The 13,005-nt window shown below is 41.6% G+C and overlaps 1 protein-coding gene across 1 annotated transcript in view; it reads right to left on the bottom strand.

Annotated features, from left to right (window-relative positions):
• Nucleotides 1–4,949: 4,949 nt before the first annotated feature.
• The window catches only part of LOC137376893 (ETS homologous factor-like), an 82,753-nt gene continuing 74,697 nt past the window's right edge, over nucleotides 4,950–13,005 (bottom strand). Inside the window, exons 9-10 of the mRNA XM_068045851.1 lie at nucleotides 11,595–11,790; nucleotides 4,950–5,736 (exon numbers count right to left, since the gene is read on the bottom strand). Coding sequence (XP_067901952.1) covers nucleotides 5,637–5,736; nucleotides 11,595–11,790 — 296 coding nt within the window. The 3' untranslated portion in view covers nucleotides 4,950–5,636. The remainder of the gene's footprint in view (nucleotides 5,737–11,594; nucleotides 11,791–13,005) is intronic.

Genomic DNA, 13,005 nt, shown 5'->3' with positions numbered 1-13,005 from the left:
TTCCCAAACTCCATTTTCTGAATAAAATTAATGTAATTCAATAAAACCTTCTGTAAAATGGAAAGAGGTTGCCAGTATCATAAAATTGCATGTGGGAATATCACTACCAGTTTTTAGTGACAATTGATTGTTTCAGGATGACCAGAACTCGCAGGTTAAACAACCAGACATGTCACCATGTGTAGGTAACTGGTGGGCCCTACAGCTGTTGAACAGCACTGTTGAGCGGCAGCAATCTATGTCCAGGTCTATTTTCTTCCTATGTTGAAAGTATAACTATGCAGCAGATACCGGTTTCAGTTTGTGTACTCAAGTTCCACATCTCGGCTGTGTGACGTGGAGATTAGCAGGAACCTCTATTGCAGGGCACAGTCTGAGATACACCTTTGTTAAATTCAACTCGACTGGGGAACCTGAAGACAATTGTTCACAGCTCAGTGTGCTTAGATGGAATAGTTGTCAAATGTTTAGAAAAACCATTACTGCACTTCCCAAATTACCACTGGGAATCAGCACATTTTCTGAAATCAGAGGGAGCACTGGTCTGATCCAGAGCACAGCCTTATGTGTTTAAACATTGCTGATGTCACCTGCCCAAGAGAGAGATTGCCAGTTTTGTGCTGTGGACTCACACCCATGGACTGAGAAATCCTCGTTTACTTATATTCTCTTTCATTGCAAGTTTGTGATCCTGTTGATTCCTTGCTGGGGCTGTATCAGGAACACTAGTTGCCTTTTGGTACATCACCCAAGTGCCCTTTACTATAAGGCAGTAGGCCATTCAACCTTGGGGAGCATCAAGGCCACACTTGATCTTGTCCTTGGGCATCATCTATTCACATGTGTTTTCCAGCAGGATTCACTGGTTAGTGATCAGATGTGGGAAGCCTGGCCAATTCTAACCCAGCTGAGGCCACCTTAGTATCCATACAGCCACCTGGCAGCTAACTTAATGTAGACCAGGGATCTTCCTGATACGGGTGATTCATTGGCAAAACTCTTTGCACCATCTGGAAGAGGTGAGAGGAGACTTACGACACATGAACTTGGTGTGGATTCAAATTCTGGTCCCTAGGGTAAGAGATAGTTCCACTGAAAGAGAGGGAGGAGCCTTACATCCCACTGGAATTTATACATTTTTGTGACAATTGTAAGCAGCTTTCAAGGAACCGATTCCTGTAATGATTAAAGGAGGGAGTATTAAGTGGAGCCTCCTCCCCCGACCCTCACTAAATCACCTGAGGTCCTACTTGTAGTTATCACTGTTTTGTGTCTATTGATGCATCAAATTGCAAGCGCAGATTTCTTTTGCAGCAGACAATATTCCACCCCCCCATCCTGAAGAATCTGTTTGTTTCCTGATTACTTAGTTCAGGACAGACCCGAACAACAGCTCAAATCCTAACTTAAGAACTATTCACAACACAAAGGAATCCATTAAGGAGAGTGGATTCCAGTTTTCATGTTGGAGTGGTATTCTGATAAATGCATCACCAATTTGCTGAGGAATAATACACCCCAATCAGACCACTCGAGTTCAAGATTTTAATAAATAAACTCCCCTGTTTTAAATGCTAGCCTGTGGTTTGTTTAACTGGGTGCTAGTGTTCAATCTAAGAATGGCCACTGAACAAAGACAGACCAAACTTAGAACCATAGTAAACCATAGAAAGGTTATGGCACAGAAAGAGGCCACTCAGCCCATCGTGTCTGCGCCAGATGAAAAAGCTAGCCGCCCATTCTAATCCCACCTTCCAGCACCTGGTCCCGAGCCTTACAGGTTACAGCACTCCAGGTGCAGGCCCAAGTACCTTTTAAACATCTAAGATCCACTGAAACCTCAAACTTATCATCAAATCATTTTATGCATGTATCATGATTTTCTATTTAAATGTTACTCTCAAAAATATTCTTTGAAACACTAATGATTGGGTAAAGAAATGCATCAAGAAAACACGATATGCTAAATGAGGAATTTTAATTCATCGGTTAGAAACTTACATTAAAATTTTAATGGAACAAAAATCCTACTGTGAACTTGAGAAAAAAAGCTAGCAGACAAGATGGCCACTGCAATTTGCATTTGAACACCTTACACATTCCAAGGGGTCCAACAAGAGACATATATCTGATGAGCCTGTACCCAAAACAGTGGCTTGCTCCAATGTTTGAATGATCTAAGATTGCTTTCATTAGCACAGTATCCATGGCCATCCTGACACAATGACTTTGAAAGAACAAACCTCTCCAAGTATAAATATTGGCATCCTGAGGCCATGGAAACTCCTAACCTTTTCTAATTTCATTAGAAGTTTCCAGAGAATACACTGAGGCAGTCATGTTACCATATATCCATCGCTGTGAAAATTGGAGTTTCCCTTGGACAAAGATAGTCAAGCCAGTGACTCATTTTGTGCAGAAGGCGGGAGCTGTCTCTGTCTCTATCTCTCTCTTGCTAGAAGACTTTGTGCGAAGTCTAGCTGCTGGTTTAGTTTAGTTTAGAGATACAGCACTGAAACAGGCCCTTCGGCCCACCGAGTCAGTGCCGACCATCAACTACCCATTTATGCTAATCCGACATGAATTCCATATTCCTACCACATCCCCACCTGTCCCTATATTTCCCTACCACCTACCTATACTAGGGGCAATTTATAATGGCCAATTAACCTATCAACCTGCAAGTCTTTTGGCTGTGGGAGGAAACCGGAGCACCCGGAGGAAACCCACGCAGACACAGGGAGAACTTGCAAACTCCACACAGGCAGTACCCAGAATTGAACCTGGGTCGCTGGAGCTGTGAGGCTGCGGTGCTAACCACTGCGCCACTGTGCCGCCCTTGCTGAAACTAAGACAAAGACACTAGGGGAAGAAAGCCACCTACAATTCTGCTTACAAGAACCAGGTGGGCCAGCGACTAACTGCACATTTACCAGCCAAAGACTTCAAGAACACAACTTCAGCTGGAAGGCAACGGAATCATCCAACGCCACAGACTGTGTATTAATTTTTATTTGTTCTGGACTCTAATCCAACCACAAATCTACCCCTCAGTACTCTGTAACCTATTTGTATGTGTGAATGTGTTGTGTATTTTATTATTTTATTTAGATTGGGTTTAGATTGTTAAGAATAATAAACTCACTTCTTTCTTGTTTAAACTCAAGAATACCTGTCCGATTGGTTCTTTTACAATCTCAACAAAGGTAAAAGGTAAAACACTCACTGAAGTGGTAAGTCCAGCCACTATTTAAAAAAGAATCAATTCTGTTGCGGTCAAATAAGAGGAAGGACAAGAGGGGAGCCTTGTAACCCTTCCTCACCTGGCCGTAACAATTGAATATTGCAAGTCTTTAAAAAGAATGCCCTTCCTTTATTCTCCATTGCTGTTTCTCCTGTGCTGAAGTCTTTTGCCCCTCATTGGGTTACAGTTCAACAGCCATCTTTTGATACCTCGCCAAAATGACCATTCTTTACGTCACCCCGAGACAGTGGCCTCGATTTTTGGCTTTGTGGATTTGACGTGCATTTTCGCCTGTGCTGATCTTGTGTTTTGAAATCTTGCACATATGACCTGGCCTGCTGTAGGGAGCTTAGCCAGACTGCAGGCAGTGATTGGCAGAGATTGGCAGTGAGTTGTGACTAGCAGCCTCCAAGTGACCAGTAAAATAGTAAAACATTTTTGTTGCCCCCTCCCCACCCATCACAGCTTCATGATTGATTGGCCAGGCTTTTTGCCAGAAAAAAACAAAAATCATCTTTCTGTTGTCATAGCAATGCCAGATGCCAGAGACCAACAAGCGTTGCTGTGGTGTAAGTTATAGTAAATGAGTTAGAGGGAGTATTTCTTTGATTTGCAGATGTATTGTACAGCACTGCATTCTCCCTACAGGATATCAAGGATGTCCATAAATGGGTACAGACATGGAACATGTCCCCGGCCCATTTTCAGCTGACATCCATCCCAGTTACATTGAAAAATTGGTGAAGACACAGCAAATATTCCAGCCCAGTAAGTCTCAGCTAGCTATCCAACTATGGGAGACACCATAGCCAAACCCAGACCTCTCTTCACAGAAATTCACATATTTTCACTTCCAATGCACATCTGGATGGCACATCTACTCACTGCCTTAACCAGTTGGGCCACTGAGAAAGCTTGATTATTCTATATTCTATACAAAGGAGTGAGTGGGAAATAATTTGGAATATTGGAATTCTAAATACCTTGAGTTAATGTGAAGGGGTTTGGCCCTTTGGAATTCTACACAATGGAAGTGAACGGAAAAGAGACTGAAATTCAATGCCATGAAAGTGGCTCGGAGGCGTTTAGAATATTGGGAGTTTATGTGAATATATAAACATACGAAAACATCCGACAAGAAAAGACCAGATGGTTCATCTAGCCTGTCCCATACAGTTGTGGGGCCTTAGCATGAGATTGAGAGACTCCTTCCTGCTTAAATGCCATCATTACATCATTCTTACTCTTTACATAGTTCAAGGAATACACAGCCAACTGAGAGCCAAAATCAACACAGAATATAATACAACTTAAATTAGTTTACAAATATATAAAAGATGATTTTAAAACACTTTCATTGCAGAAAATTTATTTTTTTATCAGGAATCATCAGAATCAAAAGATGATTAACCATTTGCATTTGTCACAAGAGATTGGAATCAAAATCTTTCACAATAATGAACTTCCACCGTTTGCTCATCTCAGAACATAAAAATTCAACTGTTGGATTTCTAGCCAGAAATTACCAGGGTGATCTTTCTGTTACCAATGTGCAGTTACGTGCCCTTTAAGAAGATAAAACAGAGAAAATGGCCCCAACAGCAGCTGATGCATTTCTGCGTTGGATACTCAGCAGATACGTGAGATGGGAAGCTGCCAAGAGTAAGAATTGCATTCCGTCATTGGCATGAAATATTATCCTGTCTCTACTTAGTCTCTACTCAGTCACTTCTCCAATTCTGTCCTCTTGGGCATCTCAAATTCCTTTACCCCACCATTGATGGCTGTCAGCTGACCGGGCCCTGAGCTCTGGAATTCCCTCTGAAACCTCTCCTTCTCTCTACATCTCTCTCTTCCTTTAAGACACTCCTTAAAATCTACCTCTTTGACCAAGCTTTTGGTCGTCTATCCTAATATCTGTTTATGTGGCTTGGGTTCAAATGTTGTTTGAGTATGCTGCTTTGAAGCACCTTGGGACATTTGACCATGATAAATGTGGTATATAAATACAAGTTGTTATTTTACAGAAAACAAAATGAAACAAAGCAAGACTTGCTTGCCTTTTGACCTGATGATCAAATTGTTGCTTTAATTTTTTTGGGAAAATACTTTGCCCACTCCTTCTTCCTATATCACTGGCACAAGCCAGTCTGCACAACCTGCCCAGCAATGTCCTGTCAACATTGGCTTTCAGGATTTCCAATAGCTAGAATTTTGATGCTCTTGGTTATTTCTGAGCAACAAGAAGGTGGGTGGCAGTTGATAGACATATGGAAAGGATTAGTGTCCAGTTTTGTCACCGTTTGATACTTCTATACATTAAATAACAACCATATTGGTTTCTCTTTAATGAGGTGGAACGCATTTCCACGGTGATCTCCAAGAGTTCATTTTATTGGTCATAGTGCTTCCAACCACGAGCATTCTTTCCAAATTTATAGACCAACCTGCGGCCGTCCACTCTCTCCAGGATCTCCCGTTTATAATAATATCTGTGTCACACAAAAGAAAGCGTATCAATTAGTGCAGATGTCTTAATGTCATATACACTGGATGTGGAATTGCATAGTGACCTAAGTTGGATTTCTTTTTAAACTTGCACTAAAAACCTCATGATCAATCACTTTAAAATGATAAAAATGTAAAAAAACGACAGAATAAAACCACCAAATATGTATATGCAGGCCTATGCAGTGCAGGTTTGGGTGTGGGGTAAGGTGTGTTTTCGATTTTTTGTCATGCAGTTCAGTTCTTCCCAGTAAAACTTAGATCATTGAAATATTAGGCAGACTTGCATTTCTTTGACTTTGACAGTGCACAAGTATTGCTTGGATTCTCCTAGTGTATACACAGAAAATGAGCAGCACTGGCATAATTAGTCGAAAGGCCTCTCTCTGTGTTGTAAGATTCTATGAAATGGTGGAGGGCAAAAAGATCAGTTAACATCTCGAATTCAGCCATTATATTCTATTGACAGGGATGTTGGAGAGGGAGATTTCAGCTTTGAGCTTCTTGACTGAAGCTTTAGAAAACACTATCTTTCATATGCATAACTTCCACATTACCTTGATGATAATTCCAGTGCCAAGGTGTAGTGTGCTTCGAGTACACACCATCATCTGCTGACTGTACAGCTCCATAGCAATTTCAATACTTAGAGGGAAAGCATGAATACCTTAATTCTTTCTAGTCTGTCCGAAAATGACACTGAATATCATTGTCAGTGACTGAAGTGGCGAGACCATTAACTCACCTCCTTTCCATCCTCCACCCCTCCGTACAAGGCATTGGTGGAAAATGAGAGGGAAATTCCAAATGATGCAGATAGAGACGCATTGGCTTATGATCTGATTGCTTAAATTACAGTGTAATTTAATGATGGCAATGGATTATGAAAGCCATAATTAGGTGTTATAAAGATGTATCATTAAGTAGAGAAAATAAAGGGGTGATATAATTCATGTGCTTAAGATTAATAAAAGATTTGATCGGGTAGAGAGAAAAACCAATTCCTTTGGTGGGACAGTCCAGAACAAGGGCTGAAGCCAATGTTCCCTCTAAGCTGCGCAGCTGCCTGGCTGCACAGTAACTCGAATTATCCTGTGCAGGCCATGCACAAGTTGGTCCCTTTAAATTATCGCGTGCCTGTACAGTTGTGCAAAACAGTTTACAGAGGCCATGAACTTAAACAAATCGCCCGCACACTGAGAAAAAACTGGAGCCAACGTTGGCCCTAACCTTAAAATTAGAGCTGGGCCATTCAGGGGTGATGTTAGGGAGCACTTTTTCACACAAAGGCTAGTGGAAATCTGTTCAGGCTGTGGGTCCATTAAAAATGTCAAAACTGTGATTGATATGGTTTTTGCTCATGAGAGCATTAAGGGCTACGGAACCACGGTGGGTAGATCAAGTTAAGACAAAGGTCAGCCATGACCTAGCTGAATGGCAGAAATTGTTCGAAGGGTTGAATGGCCTATACCTATGTTCCTAATAAAAAAATGAAAGCTATGTGAAGGTTTAGACTTTAAGCAACAATCACTGATATTCTTTGTACTGTTAATAACATATAAAACATTGCTCCAGTCAGGTTACATCTTATGCGCATGGAGTATAAGGAACAAATTGAATGAATTACAGACACGACTTCAACATGGAGGGTATGGCATGGTAGTCATTACTGAGACATGGGGCAGAATTTCACGTTGAAGCAGTGGCCCCGCCCACCAGCTCAAAAGTCAGGGGAGGGCGCACCTCCACCGGGCCTGGAAGCTACTCTGCAATTTTGCATGGCCCAGGCCCTTAATTGGCCTCGGTCAGGACTTCCGCCCCTCTGAGGAAGAAAGTCTCGCCTCCAAGTGCTGCTGGTGAATCAGGAGACCGCGACTCTCCAGGCAGTTGGCCAGTGACATCTGTGCCCTCATCGCCAAAGAGCTCGTATCTCTGGCAATCAGTAGCTGTCAAAGTCACTGTGGCCTTGAACTTCTTCACTTCTGGCTTCCTCCAAGGATCAGCTGGGGACCTTGGTGGCATCTCGCAAATGGCTGTACATCAGTGCATCTTTAGATCATTAAAATGTGCTGAACAGGTAAAAGAAATAATCAGAAAGGCTAATGGAATACCAATTTCTATATCTAGAGGACTAAGTGGGTAGGAGTTCTGCTTAAGTTACACAAAGCCCTAGTTAGTCCACTCCTGGAGTAATGTGAGCAGTTCTGGGCACCATGTCTTATGAAAGATATATCGTCCTTGGAATCTCTGCTACACATAAAGGGTGGTAGCAGTTTGGAACTCTCTTCCACAAATAGCAATTGATGCTAGATCAATTGTTCATTTTAAATCTGAGATTGATAGATTTTAGTGAACCAATGGTATGAAGGGGTTTGTGACAAAGGCAGGTATGTGTGCGGCTGATTTCTTTAAGTGCAAGGCTTCTACAAATTTTTTTGCATAACTGCACACATGCACAATAAATTAAAGGAACCAACTTGTGCACGACCTGCACAGGGACATTCGAGTTAATGCGCGGCCAGGCAGCTGTGCAGCTTAGAGTGAGCATTGGTTTCAGCCGCTTGTTCTGGACTGTCCCATCAAAGGAATTTGTTTTTCTCTCTACTCTGTTCTCTCCTGGTAATTGAGTTCTTGGAATCCAGTCATCATTCTGGTAAATCTATGCTGCACTCCCTCCAAGACCATTGAAAAGTGAAACAGGCTCAGGAGGCGAAATGGTCTACTTTATTCCCCATGTTCTTATGTTCTTTTCTGTCATTGTAAACCAAATAAATGTTCATCATTTATAAGTGCCCCATGCTTCAGCTCCATCACCATCCTTGCTGCCATCTCATATTCCAACCAATATGGAATGTTGGTTACCTGTTCATCCCTGAGCTCATCATCCTCCCCACATCCTATCAGCCACTGAGAGCACTTTTTCACCTCCAAAACATCACCCACGGTACTCACGAAACACTGATCTGTGCCTTGATGACACTGAGCATTGTCCTTGCTGTCCTTTCCACCTTCACCTTCCATTAATTACTAGCCATCATAATGTTGTTGTGCATGTCTTCACCCAGACCATGGCCAACACATCCATTAACCCAGAACTTACTCGGCTCCATTGGGTCTCTGTGTTTAAACAAATTTACTTGAAGACCCTTGCCCTCACCTTCAAACCCCTTCATCTCATGGCCTCTGCCTATTGTCATAAGTTCTTCCAATCTTCTCTTCCTGTGGTTCTCGATCACCACTCCCTTCACTCCTCTTCCAGCAGCTAATTTGCCAGCGTTCCAGAAATTCCCTCTTGCATATCTTTCTGCTTTCAAGAGTCTCTTATAGATTCTCCCCCATCATTATACTGTTGCTCACAGCTAACCCCACACTCAATTCTCTCCTGTCTCGAATCTTCTCACTCATTATCCACTGCTCTGTTAAGCGGTCTGAAAACTGGCAAGTGCTATAGAAATGCAGGTTATTATTATTATTTCATAATACTATGTAAACCCGGGTTCAACATGTTGAACAGAATTTGTAGCCTGAAAAAAATTGAAGTGGCATTAAGGAGGAATCAGCAATTTTAATAATTTGTTAAATACACACCCTGAACATATTGATAAATATATCTTTATTGGACTAACAGAATACTTATGATTGTAAGATGAAAGCTCAACTATAATTGAAACATGTCTGCCACAAACACTCATTAAACTTTAATCCTGATAAAGTTCATATTAGATCCAATAGAAAGTTGCCTAGTTCAATTGGTGATTTGCAACCCCCACCACCTAGAAGGACAGGAGCAGCAGGTGCTTGGGAATGACATCATCTCTAAGTTCCCCTCCAAGTCATACATCATGCTGATTGGGAAATATATGGTCACTGGGCCAAAATCCTGAAACTCCCTACCTGACAGCATTGTAAGGGTACTTTCAGCACATGGACTGAAGCAGTTCAGGAAGAAGGCTCACCACTCACTACCTTCTCAAAGGTAACTAGGAATGGGCAATAAATGCTGGCCTTGCTAGCAATGCACATATCTCGAGAATCTTTTTTAATAATATGTCATTATACAGATATAGGGATTGTTATAAAAGTGCTTCCATTTTTTAAAAGTTTTTTTGAGGACTTGGGTTAAAACTGAAAAGATTCCATGGATTTTATTTACCAAGTTCACTGAAAGACACTTGAGATGTTGTTTGAAAACAACCAGTGCTGGAAATCATGTGCTTTAAGCTCAATACACAACAGAGACCATGCTGACCTAGGGACGATGTTTACAGAGAAGCCACATGTCAAGGTTTATGGAGGTCAGGAGGTTGACTTTCTGTTTGGGGAAGATATTATTTTTAGTTCAGTTGGGGTGTGAACTGTTTTGAAGACAGTTGGTGTTTTGCCTGCCAAGGAAAAAGAAAGCACCCAGCACACCTCTTTCTCTACCTCTTTGAAGAAACCCTGCGAAGATCCAGTGTGGGAGAGCTAAAATCCCTGGTGTTGCATCTCTCCTGTTGAAGCTGGAAAAACCTGCCAGATTAATTCTCAGCACCGTCTGAAAAGAACTGCTTTCGAAGAGATCCCAGTGACTGGTCTCCGTATACCAGGACACTACAACAAAAGGGACAACTGACTTCCTTCCATGTCTTCTCTTTTTTCTTCAAGAATTAGCAAGTAATTGGCCAAAGTATTCTGTTTTTTTGTAACAGCCCTCTGTAGAGAAAACTTCTGTATTTTTTTTTCAGAGTGTGTGTGACTGTGTGTTTGGGGAATTTAAAAGGGAATTTTCATTTTTCAATCTGTGTGTTAATGCTTTGCTTTGTTACTGGATAAGTCTTGTTTTTATAATAAACTGATAATTTTGCTGTTTATTAAAGAAACCTTTTAGGTGTATTTTATTCTGGGATAAAGAGTAGAGAATATGATTGACTGCATCGGTAACTAGGTAAACATTTTTTAAATTATATGTTGTGACCTGTGGAGAAGTGGGACTAGACAAGATGGTGCACTCCTCCCACCTTGATCGTAACAGGATGGATATTTCATTTGTATCCTATGTTTTTAGAAAATGCATAGCGGACCCAGAATTCTTTGAGTTTGTTTTTGAGCATGGCATGCAGATACAGTAAATAAAATATTCTAATCTTATAACTAGCTAATGATCACAACTTAAGCTGCTTACTGATCTTTTTAGTCAGTTTATGTAGTTCACAACCAATTTGAAAACAATGATGAGATTATTAGGGTTTAGAGTTTCATTTTATAGAACAATGCATTTTACAAAGTATAAATTGGGTTCTGAATTGTTTACCATGTATTGAAGCAGCACGGGATAGTGTCACAGCAAGATGTCATAGCTCAGTTTTAATCTCATACTGTACAGGTAATGAGCTAATACTGCTGTGTGGGCATTGTGAAATCTTCCGATTCATAAACCTCTCCTCTCTTTCGCTTTATTGCTTATAGTATTCACTTCTATCATGGCTGTGGGGACAATATGAGACCTTTCCATTCATAAACTTCACCAATCCAAGGCTGAAGCTGGACGAAGTATTCATGTTTTGATTTGACTGTGCAGCCTAAAATTACCGTACAGATTCATGTTTGATGTAGGGGTAGGAGTTCTCAGAGCAGTGCTAACCCTGAGCAAAGAACACCCAGCGCTTTCACCAACCTAATTTCTTGCTGAAGGGAGAAAATGGGGTGTAGTTTCTAGTCTGTACTGAATGTGCTCGTGACTGAGCATTGCTTTCTTGTTGGAGTGTTAGGGAAATGACTCCACCTTGAATGTCAGGGCTGGGGCTACTTTTAGCTCTAAAATGAATACATACAAAGAGACAAACCTAGTGCACGAGACTCCTACCTCATTGCACGGCTCAGTTTCTCATACGTCATACTGCTGTTGTTTTTTCTCTTTCCCCAGAGTTGAGCCACAGCTTCCGACTTGAGGAAACGGAAAACCCCTTCAGATCTGTCCTCCCACTTTAACAGTCCGGGATTCTTGTCTGAGTCCAGGAGAATGTCTCGAATAAACTCCCACAGGTGCGTTCCTCGAGGAGCTGAACAGAAAAGTACAGAGAATAACTGAAAGAAAGAAAGACTTGCATTTATATAGTACCTTTCACAACCTCAGAGCATCCCAAAGTGCTTTATAGCCAGTGGCGTACTTTTGAAGTGTTGTCACTGTTCTAATGTAGGAAATATGGCATCCAATTTGTGCACAGAAAGTTTACCGACAATAATGAAATAAATGACCAAATCATGTGTTTTAGGTGTTGCTTAAGCGATAAATATTGGTCAGAAAGAAAGCAAGATTGTCTTTTGTAAAATCTCCTGAGGTAGTATCTGATAACAGTATTGTGATTAGGAGCCGTCATGTGTCAGAATGTCATCGGATCACTTCTGCACTCACCTTTAGAACTAAGTCACACAGAGGGAGTGACGGCCCCTGCTCTCTAGTGGCAATTATGGTCAATAAAGACAAATAAACGAAAAAAAAGAAAAATTTGCATTTACATAACGCCTTTCATGTTCACAGGACGTCTCAAAGCACTTGACAGCCAATGAAGCGCTTTTGTATTGTAGGAATCGCAGCAGTCAATTTGCACACAGCAAGCTCCCACAAACACACATGATAATGACCAAATTATCTGGTTTTGTAATGTTGAGTGAAGGATAAATATTTGCCAGGACACTGGGGATAACTCCCCTGTTCTTCTTCGAAATAGTGGCAGGGGATCTTTTGCGCCACCTGAGAGGGCAGACAGGGCCATGGTGTAACATCTCATCTGAAGGAAATGGCAAATGTGGGAGTGTTGAGTCATCATATGTGGCTGTAATATTCATCCTTGATGGAAAGATTATCTTGTGACTAAAGAATCCTGAATAGACCCATGTGGCTTGGCCTAGCCCACCCTGGGTCATGATCAATGTTTCCTCAAAGCTGCACAGCTTGTATCAACCCAGAGGTTCCCACGCAGGCCGAGCACAATTCGGCTCCTTTAAGGTACTGTGTGCATGGCTGTGATAAAAGATTTAAAGGGCCTGTACACTTAAGTGAATAGGCCGCATAAAACAAAATAAAGTTAGAGGGGGCATTGGACATGGTCTTCTATTCTGCAGCTTGCATAGCTCCTCCTGTGTTGTCCTAGGGGAGGCAGTGGCGTAGTGGTATTGTCACTGGACTAGTAATCCAGATCCCAAGCTAATCCCCTGGGGACATGGGTTCAAATCCCACCACAGCAGAGGGTGAGGTTTGAACTCAATTACTAAAA

The sequence above is a fragment of the Heterodontus francisci genome, chromosome 14 (assembly GCF_036365525.1).
Source record: "Heterodontus francisci isolate sHetFra1 chromosome 14, sHetFra1.hap1, whole genome shotgun sequence".
Classification (NCBI taxonomy): Eukaryota; Metazoa; Chordata; class Chondrichthyes; order Heterodontiformes; family Heterodontidae; genus Heterodontus; species Heterodontus francisci.
The sequence above is the reverse complement of the archived record's forward strand: the minus strand, read 5'-3'. Positions and strand labels throughout refer to the sequence as shown.